This window comes from Neltuma alba, unplaced genomic scaffold (genome assembly GCF_004799145.2).
Source record: "Neltuma alba isolate B1F8T4 unplaced genomic scaffold, ASM479914v2 tig00010376_pilon, whole genome shotgun sequence".
NCBI classification, from domain to species: domain Eukaryota; kingdom Viridiplantae; phylum Streptophyta; class Magnoliopsida; order Fabales; family Fabaceae; genus Neltuma; species Neltuma alba.
In genome coordinates this window covers 95,473-112,130 of record NW_021635280.1, presented here as the reverse complement: position 1 = coordinate 112,130, position 16,658 = coordinate 95,473, and the positions used below count along the sequence as shown (strand labels likewise).

General features: G+C 34.2%; 1 protein-coding gene across 2 annotated transcripts; it reads right to left on the bottom strand.

Annotated features, from left to right (window-relative positions):
* Nucleotides 1-5,477: 5,477 nt before the first annotated feature.
* On the bottom strand, nt 5,478-11,639 carry LOC114756194 (patatin-like phospholipase domain-containing protein 2). Of its 2 annotated transcripts, none has more exons than XM_028945111.1 (7): nt 11,027-11,639; nt 10,547-10,690; nt 8,122-8,194; nt 7,865-7,970; nt 7,634-7,760; nt 5,949-6,047; nt 5,478-5,875 (listed from the first exon to the last, which is right to left on the bottom strand). In XM_028945111.1, the coding sequence occupies exons 1-7, from the start codon at nt 11,567-11,569 to the stop codon at nt 5,720-5,722; spliced, it is 1,248 nt and encodes a 415-aa protein (XP_028800944.1). In that variant the 5' UTR covers nt 11,570-11,639; the 3' UTR covers nt 5,478-5,719. The 2 variants fall into 2 exon arrangements, with proteins under 2 accessions (XP_028800944.1, XP_028800945.1); XM_028945112.1 differs by having other exon boundaries at nt 7,664-7,760.
* Between the last annotated feature and the right edge of the window lie 5,019 nt (nt 11,640-16,658).

The following is a 16,658-nucleotide window of genomic DNA, read 5'->3' as shown; positions in this document are numbered from 1 at the left end:
ATTATGTAGATAGATGAACACGGGTTCGATTAGCTTTTTAACGTTAAACCTTTGTAATTGTTAATAAGGGAAAAATTGAAAAGTAATAATTAATGAGCTTCAGCTCAACAAAAAAAAAAATTAATGAGCTGGTCAATGACTTATGTTTAAGACCAAAAGCCCTATAATAAGGACAAGAGGAAGTATTAAGCATGGTTTCGTTCTTTTTTGTTCAATGAGCAAAAGCAGTCAAATTTCATATGCATCTAAAACATATTTTAAAATCTGTTCCTCATTAAAAATTACATATTAAATTAGAATCATTAAACTAGAATAAGCTGATAAAGGCATTTCAGTCCAAAATATTCCACTGGGGACGTAATTATATGTTAAGATAAACTAATTATCTTAAACTGTATGAAACAATAAAAGTTAATTAGTAAGAGTATACAACACAGGCCCGACAAATCTCTCTTGTTCTTCTTTTTTACCCACCTTAATCACTGAGCACCCTTTTCAAAGTCCTTTGTTGTCTCTTCACGATGATGATGATGATGATGTTGGAATGGGAAGTTCCTAAGCCTCTTCATCTATCCACCAACCCTCTCCATGTAAATCCCCAAGAAAAATGCCCAAACCTTGTGTTTGTTTTCCTGAGAAGATCCGCTTGGAAACAAAGATTGGCGATTGAGATGAGTATCTCAAAAATCTTGATGCTTTGATGTGGTAGACCATGAGGAAGAAACGTAAGTTCAAAAACACAAACTAGAAAGTATATATAGGCTAGTGAGAGAGTGAGGCGGACTTTGAATCATTTGAGCCATGATTTAGGTTAGAGACTTTCAAATTTAGGTTTCCATTCTTTTTGTTTTCTAGACTATAAATTTCATCCATTTTTTTTTAAGTTAAATGTTCACAGAATAGTATTGAAATCTACTTTCACAAAACCCAATTCAGTTTATCCGTTTTAACTTATGTTCATGTAAAAATGGCGCCAAAAACCAAATTTTTACTAAACAAAAACCAAAACTCAATAAAGCCAAAATGAATTCAGTTTGGTTTTGCTTACCCTTAATCTAAATTAATTGATTACAGTTTACTATAAAATCAAATAATGATATAAGATTATTTATTGAAATCTCACATTATTGGGATTTATCAATGAATTTACCGAGGCTTCTATCTATAATTTTATACCTTATTTGTGAATCTCGACTACACCTCTAATTATGATTACATACTCTTCTTCTATTGGAACTTCAATCATACCTTACAATTATGATCACATAATTTCAAAACATTTGCAGGCATCATTCAAATTTGCGATATAGGCTAAGATGTCTTGGTGCCACTTGAGTCAGACGCTCCTACCATTATGATTGTATGATTTGGTATATGCATATATAGTTGCATTACGTAGTCGAATTGGCCAAGTATATAGTTTACAGGCTCAAAGTGTCACTGACAAACTCAATTATTTTTATATATTTTGATACTTTTATATGGGTTTTGTTAACTTAATTAGTCTTTTTTGCCTTAATTGATTGGCAATTGATTTAATATATTTTATTTTGAATTATTAATTTTTAGGGGCAAAATTGTCATATTTTGGTTTAATTATGATTAATTGATTTTTAAGGACAATTAATGCTACCTTATTCCTAAATTTTGATTGTAGGTTTTTGAAGATTTAAAAATAAAAAAATAAAAATAAATAATTAATACATATGATAATAAAAGGGGGGAGCAAAACGCAACGTTTTGCCCCCTAACCTAATATCCTAGAATTCATTCATCTTCTTCATCCAGGAGCAACCAGAGAGCCGAGGGAGCAACGGCAGAGGAGCGAATAGGGAGCAGAGGGGGGAGATGAGAGGAGCTTGATCTGTTCTACACCAATTGGCGTTTCCGTTGAATCTTTCTGGTGGTAAAGAGAATCAGCAACGGTGAACACAGCAAACGGAGAAGAGATAAGCTCGACGGCGGAGAAGAGAGGCAGAACGAAGGGGAGAGAGGCGACCAAGAGTGAAGGACCAGAGCTTAACAGCGATCGCACCTCCAGATTCTGTTTCTTCACTTCGAATCATCATCTTCCATATTCACCGAAATCCACCATCACCATTGCGTTAATCTTCTTCTTCTCGGCTAAACAAAACGAAGGACCAGAGGAGGCAGAGCGAGTCATCGACTTATAGTGTTCACAACCGGTGAACTCTGTCTGATTCCCCATCAAATTTCATCATCATCTTCGATCGTTTTTCTCCAGTTCCTCACTGTTCTGTCACTGTCTTCGGCATCTCTTTGATTTTTCCAACAGCTTCTTCCTTGTTCTTCATGGCTAGACATAGTAGACTATTGGAGGCAGTATTTCTCAAGGGAAAACTGAGGCTAGAGTTTCATGATCTTCCAATTCAACAACAATGACAGGAGCTTAGATCTTTAAAAGGGAGTTTTAGTTGCTTGAATTTCTTACTCAATAATTGTTTAACAATTCCTAGGTCTTAGGATAGTTTTTTTGATTGTTGGGATAATTGTATTGCTTAATCTAATTATATTTGGAGGTTATTGTGACTGGATTATTACTTAGCATTTGACATTGGGCTGTTTATAACTTTAATTTCAATTATAATGTTGTGGTTATGACATTTGTATTGATTTTGGAGTTAATATATTGTGATTTTCTAAGGTGATTTGAAATCTTGGATCATATTGTCTTTTACTAATTTTAATTTTATTGTTTTGGATTTAAGAGTTCTAATTAAGCGTTGGTTTTTAGCATCCTTAATCCCATTTTATTATTCTGGTTGCAGTTAGTAAGTTGGGATTTTAGGAAAATATTTTGTGACAATTCGAGGTGGCTCGGTTGTTGGATTAAAAGCTTAATTATAATTCTTAATTCATTATTTTAACTCCCGTATCTTTTGGAGTGAGGATTGCCTACGTTGTTGAATTGGAGGATTGATTGTTATCATTGTTATTTGTGTATTTCATTTTCATTTCTTTAATCTTCATTCATTTTAATCATTTTTATATAAAAACAAAAAAAAAGTATTTTAATTTCAATTTAATTCAAAGTTTTTACTTAGCAATTACTCTCTCCGTTCCTTATTATAAGAGACGAATAACCGAATTACATTGATAAGAAAAACAGTTAAAATTAGTTAAAAACAATTAATGTGTAAAAAGTATAATTTTTTTGCAAAAATGCCTACATTAATAAGGAGAGAGAACATGAGAGAGAATAATTAAATTATTAAAAGAAAGAGAAGTAGGAGGGGGAGAGAATGTGAGTTAAAGACCATAAGCATCAAATGTCTCTAATAATAAGGAACAGAGGGAGTATCAAATTAAAAATCCTTTCTATAGTTTAGATTACTTGCATTTATTTACTAGGATTTAATTTTGTTTTCAGCTCCTCAAAGTAAATACGACCCGGATTGTGCACTATATTGTATTAATTCGGTTAATTTTTGAAGTAACCCCAAAGCGACAAATTAAGGACAATTAACTTCAGTCACCATCAACTATTTTGAGCTAATAATATGAGTCGAATCCTTTACAATATGACCCCTCAAATAATATTAAATGAATGGGTTGGTTTCAAAATGACTCAATTGTCCTCAGCCATTTATTTTCTTCAAATCAATAAAATATTATTATAAAATGGTACGCAAACCTTGGTGCTTTATTTAGTATCTACGTTAAGGTTGTTATAAATCTAGGTTCTACTTTATAAATTATTATATAAATAATTTGACTTTCTATAAATTTTATATATTAGCTAATTGATTTAGTTGAGTAAATTAAAAAAATTAGTTAAATTAGTTATTCATAATAAATATATGTTGTCTTTCCTAAAATATCTTTATTAATCATGTGTATTAGCTAGAACTATCATTTGATGAAATATTTAACATGTGCAACTACTACAAAAATTATTTTGACAAAAAAAAATAAATATGAAAAATAAAGTAAATTAAATATTATATTTAAAACCAAATTAAATATCAAACTAATTTTGATATTAAGGGTGGTAGGTAATATATTGGTATTAAATTCAGTTGTTTTTTTGGGCCTCATTTGGTTGGAGGTGAAAATGGGATGTAGAGTAGCTTTTGGTTTGGCTTCCATAGACATGCTAAATAAATTTTTTAATACCCACTCCCACCCTACTTTTTTTCCCAATTTCTATTGGGAAAATCCCAAAAAAAACCCCTAGAATATACCAAATCCCAGATTGGGTCCTTAAATTTCGAAAATGACAGAATGGGTCATTGACCCAATCTGTCATTTGTGAAATTCAGGTGAATTGACATTTTTGCCCCTGAGCAAAAGTGAATAGTTATTCTCTAAACAAATCTAGGTAACGCTTACACTGTTCTAGTGATTACAAGATTCGTTGTAGTTAATAATAAGGTACCTGACAATAATAAGATACCTGACTATGAAAAAATGAGTAGTTATTCTCTACACAAATCTAAATAATGCTTACATTATTCTAGTGATTACAGAATTAGTTGTAATTAATAACAAAATACCTGACTATAAAAAAGTGAGTAGTTATTCGCTACACGAATCTAGGTAACACCTAAACTCTTACAGTGATTCCTTGAATCATTGTAGTGAATGAATAAATGAGGGTAAAATTGTCAATTCGCCTGAATTTCACAAATGACAGATTGGGTCAATGACCCATTCTGTCATTTTCGAAATTTAAGGACCCAATCTAACATTTCCTATATTCCAAGGACCTTTTTTGGGATTTTCCCATTTCTATTTTCACTTCTTTTTCATTTCCGTAAAAATCCCTTCCAAAACATCACAGGGCAATAATGATAAACATGGGACATAATGGCTTTCCACACCTTTAGTTTTGAAACGAGAAAAAATTAGAACAATTTTTAAATATCTATTTTCAAGGGCAACTACTAACTGGAACCGCTAAAAATTTAAATATTTTGACACCACCAGCCAATGAACAAAAGTTTTTTTTTTTTGGGGGGGGGGGAGACGATGAGCAAAACTAGCCTTATCTTTCTCTGTACTTTACAACATACCATTATTCTCACTAAATAGGTTAGTCATGGATTTCAAAAGTCATGAAATACTTTAAACCTAAGATCTCTTGCCTATTCACACACCCCTTACTACTAAGCTATACTCCCTCCGTTCCTTCTTATAAGAGACATTTGATGCTTATGGCATGTTCCCATATATAAGAGACACTTAAAAGTTGTCTCTATTTTTTTGTATTGATGTCCTATTTTACTCCTATTTATTTTGTCTCCAACTCATACTCCCTCTCCCTCCCACTTCTCTTTCTTTTAATAACTTAATTATTCTCTCTCATACTCTCTCTCCTTATTAATAGGGCCATTATTGGAAAAGCCATTATACTTTTTACATATTAATTGTGCTCAACTAATTTCAACTGTTTTTTTCATCAACGTAATTTGATTATTTGTCTCTTATATTAAAAAACGGATGGAGTGCCTAGCGGCATTAAATACTGTTTTGTTTTCCTCTTCTTGTCCAGCTCAAAATTTCGATTACAATATATACAACAACAACAACAAAATTATGCACTCCATTGTGATGAACTTCATCTTCCTATCCTATGGTTTTTGTTGATTTTATGCTCCAGTGCGCCATTTCAATGTGACAAAATTGGAGACAAGGATGTGTACCTTCATTATCCATCCGCAATCTCCAAATAATGACTAAGGTTATCCCCAGTGAGCTATGTTGAAATACTGTTTCCAATTTCAGGATTTTCTTCTTGAACTATTTTTTCAGCAGGGTTTTCCATAGCCCAGACAGAAGCATCTTTCACCCCATGTTCAAAAAGCCGGTCAAGAATGTCATCTTCTGCTGGCTCAAGCGCCCATTTGAAAAGCTGAAATTATTTATAGCATAACGCTCATCACCATCCAACAAGGAAAGGTCTTGATTCAAAAACTGAGATATACCTGTCGAGGACTAGCCACATTTTCAGGATTACAGTCTGGGCTGATGATCCCTACTCCTCCCAATCCGAGTCGACTTGCGGGGAAAGCACAAACACGAACCTGTTGAGAAGTAAAGAGAGCTATATCATAACTTTTAAAGCATAAATGGCAATTAAACCAAAGAGGAAGTTGATATGAGAAGCTCAACAGGTTGCTACTGAAATTTTTCAGCAATAAACTCAACAATCACCCCCTCAAATCACGGATCGTAGTACAGCCAGCCATATTTATGACGCAGCACCAGAAGACAGAATAGTACTATTGATGACTTTAAAGCACACTGGTGCATAGAAGAGGGAGGGAAGAGGGAGAAAAAGAGAGCAACAGGGGAGAAGGAGAGACAAGGGAGAGAAAGAAGATAGATAGATGAGAGAGAGAAAAGGGAGATAGAGAGAGGCTCAACTATTATCATTCAAAACCCTGATCACAATAACTCCTCTTGTGCCCTTTTATATACCATGATCCCCAACACCCAATTGACTAACATAACTACCCATTAACCATTAACTAACTTCCTCTTCATTTATTTGTTACATAACAACATTGAAAACTTATCCCAAAATCACCATTATAGTTGGAATTGAAGTAGAAACAAAAGCGGAGATATTAAGGGTGAAAAAGGCTTTGATTTGTTGACATTTGCATTGTTACCAGAAGATATCAAAAGATACTCCCCCGGTCTTAAATATAGGGTTTAAAATATAAGTCATCTCTATATAATTAAATATTCATTTTCCACAAATACCCCCGATTTAAAATTTAAAATTTTGGAATCAACAAATAAAAGAGAAGCAGTAAACCACTTTTACAGTTTGATTCATTATTTATCAACGGCAAACTTAAAAAGAAATCAATTTAGAACACATTTAATGAGAAAATCCAACTTTAACCACTTTTCTTGATGTGTGAGGTAGGTAATTGTGACTCGTATTAAACTTGAATATACATCTTCCCCACACCAACCCCACACCCTGTTTTCACTAGTCTACAATACATCTAATGTCCTCTACTTAAATTAATATCAGAATCCGTCATCTGGGGCCGGGGGGGGGGGGGGATCACATTTAACATCTCACATGTCTGGTCAACCAAATCATGGGACTCAATTTTTTTTGAAATTCACTGCATACTATGCAAGTCAAACATTTTTCTTCTTTGGATAGGAATATAAGCCAAACTTTCCATAACCATAAGTTCATCCCTCTCTAATAATCGTTGTAATAGTAGTAGAGAAAGAACTTCATCAAAAAGGGGGAAAAAGCAGTAGAGAAAGAACCATGGCATAAGTTAATATTACCCTGAAAATTGCATTCTTGAATGATCTCTCTAAAACCAAAATTTCCATCCATGAAGTTTACCATGCAATCAACAAACGGCTAGACTACAGAGTTTTTCTATAGAAATTATACCGCAATGTTAAGGCAACCTAGCCTTTAAGAAATTTTTTTACGGAAAATTTTTTCATTCATTGTCCCATTTCACAACCTCATTCACCAACATCACACAAAGTGGCCAACATCAGCAGTGAATGCAATCAATACTTCACATGCGACCAACATGAAGAAATTTTTATCAGTTGGCCCCAATAGAACTTCTCACTAGACAAAATACACACAGAGGAAATAATTAATTAGATAAAGCCTCACAAGGGAATCAACTAGAAAAATTTTATATACCGTTTGTTCAGCAGATGTTGGTGGCATAAACAACATCAAACCACCATCCATGCATAGTCGGTTTCTAAACATTGTTGCTGGTCTTGGTGCAAGATACCTGCAGTGAGATATAACTTACTTTAAGTTTTCTCGACACTTTATAATCTGGGTGAGAAAATAGCTTGCAAACCAAGGTAAAACAGTATATCACTAATAAATCACCCTGGAACAAAGCAAGAAGTAAAAACTGCATTGATAAGATCTTCCCGGGAGTCAAACTGATCCACCAATAAACCCCTAGGTCTCCAAAGAAGCTGTGTCACAGCAACTGCAACAGAAAAGCTGTGACATGAGGTTCATCAAAGCCTTATAAAACCCTAGAACAAGCAAATCTCCTTTTGTTCTTAGCACAAATGAAGTTTCAAGCATCCATTAATAATAACAACTGTTAACAGAAATAGATGGACATGAAATATTACCTCGAACTCTCCCATTGCATCTAATATGAGCATCTTCTGGCAGAGACTTGTCAAGAACATCACGGAGAACAACCTGTGAAGAGAAATATTAAACCACATAAAATTCTATATGAACTTCATAAAGAGATAGCCCACAAGAACACATCTATTGATAGAAATCTTAACATGGCTTCACATAACCAATGACACTTTTATTACATTGTCAGAAGCCGCTTATACACACCATACAGGCTCTCACGTCAGTGTTGCAAAAACCATCCACGATGATTAATATCATAAATTGTAAATGTCTCCAGTCAATATTTGTCTGCAGTGCCAGCCTAACTTGCGGTTTTTCTTAGATCTTGGATCTCCAACTCTAAATCTCATGCATTTCACATGTTATTTATCTGGTTCCATGGCTCTTATCCATTTAAACCTTCCACTGATTTGTGTCCATGACCAACTTAAATTGGGATATCTGCTAAACATGGAATACTTTGAGCCACAAAAGAGATAGACTTCTAGTGTAACAGTAAATTAATATAACAGGACAACCATTCAAAATGGTTAAAGCTCAGGGAATTTATGAACAGTTATGTGGCAAATGGCAACAGAAATATGCAGATTAGAGACCTAAAAAGTTTCCATTCTGCAGTAATTCATTAGTTGCAACACGGATGAACTAGGGAAAGTCAACGTGGATTTTCTGCTCTCAAGATAGCAGTGACAAAACAGAGATAAGGGTTGCTACAAGAGATAAAACCCTCAAGCGAGATCAAAGATTAATAAAGAGTAACGACTCCATAACCTCATACAAAGTTTGAAGAGATATGTACATGAGGAATGATGACGAGTTATAAAGCAGCTAGGCCAAGGAGAACAGTTCACCTTTGTGAAAGTACCAAATCTCTCTATGGCTAAACATAATAGCAAATATCACTTGGCAGGTTAGATATGGGCATGAATCGATAGTTCTGGAAGGATATTAAGCTTGATAATTGTCCTGCATAGATAAACTGATGTCTTGATAATCCAAGCACATAGATACTCATGCTTAAGTCAGTGATTTTGTTTATGAACGTTGAGAGTGTGAGTTAATATACTTAAACTAGCTCTGCCCCATATGGATATCTTAAAGATAAGAGCTGTGGAACCACCTAATTATAAAGATGGTGAAGACAAGTTTATAAGGAAAGTGGAAACAAAGCATCACTGGGAGTTTAGCAGCATCACCAATGTACAAGGTGCTAAGGAACACTAGTAAATCATGATGGGTCTCCATTATGAAAGAAAATGAAGAGTTTGAAAGGACCAAAAAGAATGCAGGTTTTCTTATGGCTAGCACCACGTGAAAGACTCCTAACTTTAGGAATATATTGGATCATAGGAAGCTCCCTGATATGAACAAGATGGAGGAAGCCATAGTACATGTAACAGGGACTGCTTAATCCCAAGCAAGGTCTAGAGGAAACTTCTCCAAACTAGACAGATTACAAAGCTTTAGCAAAAGTAAGTGTTTACTAGCGAATCTGTCAAAGGAAGAGTGAGTGTAAGGATATCACAGAGTACACGTTTTGTCGTCACATCTTGGTGCCTCTGAACACGGAGACATGCTACTATGTTTGAAGAAGGTTTCCAACTACCAGAAAGTGTTGATAGAGCAATTCTCTATGCTCTTCATTTATATGCATAGCAGTGGGAACCATGGCAAACTGATCAATGGTAGGCCTTCAAACACAGCAAGGTGCAGACCCTTGTAGGACGAAGGTGAACATAGATGGGTTAGTGAGGGGTAATAACTATATGGCGGCATGCGGTGGCCTGATTGGGAACAAAGGCAGGAAGTGGATAGGAGAATTCATGCATAGATTGGGCATTTGCATCCCAATTGAAGCAAATCTTCAGAACATAGTAGAAAGCTTCTGATTTATGAAGAACCTAGGCAACAAGAGCTTCAAAGTGGATGGTGACTCACATATGGCTATCACTCGAGGACTTGGCGAACAGCCAAGAGACCAAGAGAAAAATCATGAAAATGAAAATGGAACGCACAGAACCAGACTGGGAGGTTAGGACTACACATGTACCTGGTAAGGGGAACTTGTGTGCGCATCCAATGGCAAACTCTCAGTCGCCAGTATCTACTGGGCCTTAAGCTCCTGAAAGAGGAACCTTTCTAACTAACTAGGCTCATTTGTATGTAGATATCAAGGTATCTCGTAGCCCTCAGGGAGCTTAGTCTTCGATTGTTTTGGCCTGTGGCCCTATGTGTTATCCAGGAGGGGGGAAAAAAGAGTAATGATTCGGAAGTAATTTATTCAAGGTGGTTTTGAGCTGTATTGTCATGGATATATGAAGTTTCAAAACAAGAGGGTAAATTGGCATTGTTAACTTACAGATAGCACCGAGAATAAGTTAAATACTTTCAGAAGAAAAAGCATACCCCCAGTCGAAATGCAGTACCCTGTTTCCGACAATCCTCAGCCAATATTTTAGTGACTTTCAAGGCTTCTTCCATACTTGTTCCCGAAGCAATAGCTACACAAACTATAGCTCCAGCAGAGGCACCAGCTAATGGCGTGCTTTCCTACATCAACATGGAAGTTACAAACGCAAGGAAATCAGTAAGATATAAAAGTAACGGCAGAAGAAACGAAATTGTGTAGGCACAAGAAAAATCAAGAAAACATATAAAGCCACATGACCAGGAACCAACAAGTCACCATATTCCAGATTGCATGCGTCTTAAAAATTTTCGTTAAACTTATAAAATCTATAAATGAGAATAGAACCTCATGGCCAACTTCAGGCTCAGAGATGACACTTCACAATAACATTAATTCTAACAACATTCTTATTTTGAAAAAGTTGAGCCCAGACGCCCAAGAAACGCTAAATGATCCTCTCCAGCATAAAACCTTACCTTTATGTAACCATTTTCGATGAGAAATTGGGCAACCCCTAGATGGTAAGGGAATAGGAGTCCAGCAGCGGAGAAGCTAAATCCAGGACTCGTTACCAAGCGCCTGCTTCGCTCGACTTCCACATCTTTAACCCTCTGTTCCCACACAACATCTGGCTGAATTTCGTCCTCCATCACAGCCCCGATGTCCTCTTCATTAAGTTTCCTTTTCTCTGTTGAATTCTCAAACATCGCCACGGAACCCGAATCTCCGAAGGGACTTCTTCGCCGTCTCATAAACAGCCGCGACGCCAGGCCTATGAAAAGCTCGCCGGTGGCCACAGCGAGGGATCTTTTCTCGGAAGAAGTAGGAGCAGAACAAGAATCTTTATTAGTAGATGTTTCGGCATCATGTGGGGATGAAGAATTGGCAAAGAAATTTAGTGTTCTGGTGCGCGGGAGGAGCGTATGGCGATGGAGGACAATGGAATTGGGTTTTGGTTTTGCAGAAGCAAAGTAAAGGGTGTGGGAGAGGGACAAGCGCGAAAGAAGAGAAGAAGCCATGAACGAATCAACGAAGTGTTCCTCTGGCCTAATGGCCGTTGTCTGTTGGAAAAGGCCTCTTTTTGGTCGGAAGGCATTTTACGGATTTAGAAGAGTAAAGCCAAAAATGGCACAGGAGAAAGGGATGAAAGAAAAATAAAGAGGAAAGAAAACTCCCAAAAAGCGACCATGCAACGGTTCATCTGTAGTTTCCTACGTCCTACGATCATGACAACTGCCATGGAACAAGTGGTGGGAAAATTTCATTGAAGTCTCAAAATCTACATTTTTTTAAAAATCCCTACAAAAATATATTATGATTTGTTTTTTAAATATTATCAATTACTACTTACCCTAGTTGAAATCAAATCTCTTGTGTGTGTTGTGTTGGAAATTGTGCCCTAGGGGCCAATCATTATATTTTGAACATTGTTAATTTATGAATTTATTAATTACGTTATCATATTATTTGCATGTTTACTGTGATGACTATCCTTGGATAACTCATGGTTTATCCTAAATGTCCCTGGTCGGTCATCTATGTGGGAGCAGAGATGAAATAAGACCAGTATGACTTTAAAGATATATAGAGATATAAATTAAAGTCATAGGCACATGTAAGAGTACAAGGTGTTGGACCGACCCGCTATGAGAGAGCTGCATGGGTTAAGTCATAAGCTTATCTCATATATAAACCATGTCACTGTGCCCTTTGACCTGAGATCATCATGGATTCCTACATGAGAAACGCTTAGCTTTGACCTAGTCAAAAGTCACTTTTGACCGAGTGATCATAAAGACTATGTTCAGGCTTAGTGGTTTTTCATGCGGAGGAATGTGAATGGTCAAGATGGAATTTGTCCCTCACATTTGTAGAGAGATATTACTGGGCCCCTCGATAAGTGAGTCTGAGAAATGTATGGCCATACTATAATGGAAAGGTAGTTCCGTTTCTATACTCAGACTACTCAGGGATCGAGAAAGTAACGGTCATGAATAGGAGGATGGCGTTCTCCATGCCTCATCCATGACCAAAATGTCGTGTGACAAAAGGGACGCGATATGCTTCTATGAAAGGTTACATCGTTTAACGATCCTCATATGATTTGGGTAGTCGTGATGTCTTGCTAGAGACCGCTTACGACTTGTGAGTCATTATAGTTAATGGCCCACTGTCAACTTCATATGGGCCTACAGGGTCGCACACAAAATAGCTCAACACGAGTTATGATGTCCAAATTCATTGAATCTAAGATATGTCCAGATTCAATAAATAATATAGAGTGGACGTGTATATATATATATAAATTCGTATATATATTATATAAATATAAGAGATATTAATTGTTAGATTTAATTTATAAGGATAAATTAAATCTATATAAATTAATTCGGTCATATCTTCATTTTGAATTAAATAAATAGGTGAATTAAATCTGTGAGACGGATTTAATATAAACCATATTTATTTAATTGATCTCTTATCTGATTAGGCAATATTTGATATTGTATTAATTTCGGAATTAATTTAGGATTAATTTCGAAATTAAATATCATTCATTAAACCTATAGCATCCTATATATTTGATATGAGGAGCTAGGGTTTTATGCGTGAGAGTACTAGCAGATAAGAGACGGCCTAAGAGAGATAAAAGTGGACGGATTCTCTGAAAACCCTAGACGGACAAAAGGGCGCTAGCACGCCATTTGTGACTGGAGAGCTATTCGTGTGGATACGGGTAGAGGAAGCTGACCGGAGTTGTCGACTTCGAACGATAAAGGAGGTGAGCAGAGGCATCATGAACGGCGGAATCACCGAGCCACCTGGAAATCGAACACCGAAGGTAATGCTTCTTACTACCTGACTTAAACGCGATCGGTAGATCCGGGCAAGGGGTTGAAAGTTTTAAAATTTTAAGTTGATTTCCGTTGCGCGTCGTCTTTCAATTCCCTTCATGTTGATGCTATTTAACGGGAAGCATGCGAGAGATTCATTGAGGGAATATTTGGATAGAATCTAAACCGTGATTTCAAAAATAATTTTGTAGTATGTAAAATAAATATATAAAAGAGTTTATTTCAATTTATAAAAAAACACTTTTTAAATTCACTTTTTTAAAATATCAAACACTCGTGAAACGATTGAAAATAACAAGTAGCAACACAGGCTAACAATTGGGAAAGTCACATCAAACCTTATTTCATGTATAATTCCACGCAAGCATGAATGTGTTTTCTTAAATAGTCATTTTTGTTCCAAAATTTTTTGAAAGAATAATATCACCATAAAAGTTTTAATAAAGAAGCAATGTTAGCTCAAACTTGACAACAAATGGGAAAAAAACATATGAAAGGCCCCTAAAAATACATACTCCATTTAGTTCAAAATATAAAATAAATTTTGTCAGAAAGGGTTTGGTTTTTTTAAAGACAATATTTCAGTTTTATCTAAACATTCAATGAATTTTTTTCTAAATTTACCCCTAATATAGATTCTCTTTCTTCTTTTTTTCATTTGCTGCTTCTTCTACTTATTTTTTCATTAATAAGGGTGTATTTAGGAGAAAAAAATATATGCCTTATATATTTATTATTTTAAAATGATTTTAATTTATTCTTAGTAAATATAAATCAATTGATTTTATTTTATATTTTAAATCGAAGGAATTAACAAAATTCATGACCAGGACAATCAATAGCTCACCCTATAGTCTATTTCTTTTTCATTTAGTACCACTACAAAACAAGTTAAATTCTTCAAAATTAAACATGAATTTCCAACTCTTATAATTTAATTCATCTAATTAAATTTTGTATACAATTCTGATGTAATTATCTTTTAGTGTTCTAGTGGGTATCACAAGTGCATCAAGATAGCATATATATGGACATGGAGTGAGCTCAAGATGATTCCAAGATGTTAATTGTAAGATATGAATGCAAGTTTCATCGTGCAAAGAGCTGATTATTATTTTGGTGTTTGTTTTTCACATGCTTTATATATAATATCTATAATTCACTTTGTTTTGCGTTTTAATCGGTCTTTTATATACCTTTTTTTTCCCGTTCCGTTGATAAATTTGGGCAATATTGTTTTTTTAATACTACCAAGGCCACATTACTCTTTCACAAAAACATAGGTAAAAATGATCCAACTAAAAACCACAATCCTGACCAAATGAAATCGTAAGTGGCATATAGCTATAGTTAGAATAAGGTGGCATTGCTTTCACTAATACTTCTAGTGAAAGATTGAACCCAAAAAAGAGTTGATATCCAAAACTTCTATGCAAAAACTTTTGGCACCGTATTTATATTATTTTAATAAATATTTAAAATAATAAAATTAACAAAGTTTTCTTGTTTTATCGTTGGGGCAAAAAATAGATCACAATGGACCAAGTTGTGTTTGGGCTAATTTCAAGAATGGGCCGGCACCATTGCATATGTTCACAAAGTCACATAGGAAAATTGGGAAGACAACATTATCAACGTGACGAACCAAGGTTCAAATCCCCATTAAAATGTGTCTATATTTAGTCCATGATAGTATCTCAAATAGAATTACCTCTAATAGAATGATATCTATGTTTTAATATAAAAAAAGATCAATGCTCTCAACCAACAATTAAATGTCGGGCTCAGTGGAAGAAAATAATTCTTCAAAACATGAAAAATCTTCTAATTCCTATTAAAAAAGATGTTCACATTTAATGCTTGATAGTATGTTTACTAGAATTGTCTCTAACAGGAATATATCAATCGATGTCTTCGAATGTTTCTTCTACTTCATTTGATATTTTTCCCTTTCCCTTTACGCTTTTGCTCAGATGCTTTGCTTTGATTAGGGGCCAAACTTACTGTGTTTTGCTTCCCAAGTAAGCATCACATATAAATTTACACTGACGTTGATGGTCCCATCGTGTAAATTTTTCTCAATTATCCTTTATGAATTAAAACAAATGATCTATACTTATTAGAATTTGTTACTTGTTTGGTCCACATATTATTTATATGTTGAATGCAGGAATTGCGTGATTAAAAGAGAATACTTGATAGACTCATAAATCATTTATGATTGTAATATTAAAAAGAAAACACATCATGTCTTTCTTGGCTATAGCATTCCAAAATCCACGATTTTTCTGCAATGTCCACTACCTGAGTTTGGGTTTTGCCTCGTGAATTTTTCTTAAAGCAAGACCTATTTGATAGTACAAATTATATTTTTATAGGAAAATCTTTGTATCGCTTGAGTCCCAAATATAAAACTTATTTTATATTATATTACACTGCAAAATGAGCCTTATTTTTAGGATTGGAGTAATACAAAAATTTCCTTATAAAAGAATTATTATGTAAAAATCAAGCTATGACGGGCCTCTCATTCATGTCTAAGAGCTTCTCTCTATTGGACATAAGGGTGAAAACAGGTCAGGCTAGGCTAAACCTTGCTTTTAACAGGTCAGGCCTGTTTTAGAGCTTATTAGCCTAAACCTGACCTATGGCCTGTTACAACTTATTTTTCAGCTTTAGCCTGGCCTGTATAAAGGTTTGGTCTGACTTGAAACCTATTAAAAATCCTACATTTTTAAAAAAATTCAAATTACAATTATATTTTTTAATTAAAAAAAGATAAGATTAAAAAAAAGTACATAATAAATAATTTTTTAGTCTTGTCTTTTATTTAAATTTTAGTATCATAACTCATAAGTATTATTTTAAATCTTAATTATAATTTACAAGGATATTATTGAAAACTAGTTGTAATCATATGTTAAAATTTGGCATAAGGGTTTAAGTACACACAAAAAATTTAAATTAAGACAAATAAATAAAGAGAAAAAAAACTACTAATTTTATAACGAATAAAGAGGGTATCATACTTAAATTAACATAATACATAAGTTAGTTAATTTATCATTCTTGGAACCAAATTTTTCTTTCCTATTTTCTTGATATTTTTAAGATTTAAAGATCACATTATTTATGGATATTATTATTTTAAATTATATTTTTATCTTCACTTGTCAACTAAACTTCAAAATCTAATAAAAGATTAAGCTATTAACTATATATTAAAATTAAAAGAGCATATTAATAATAATAC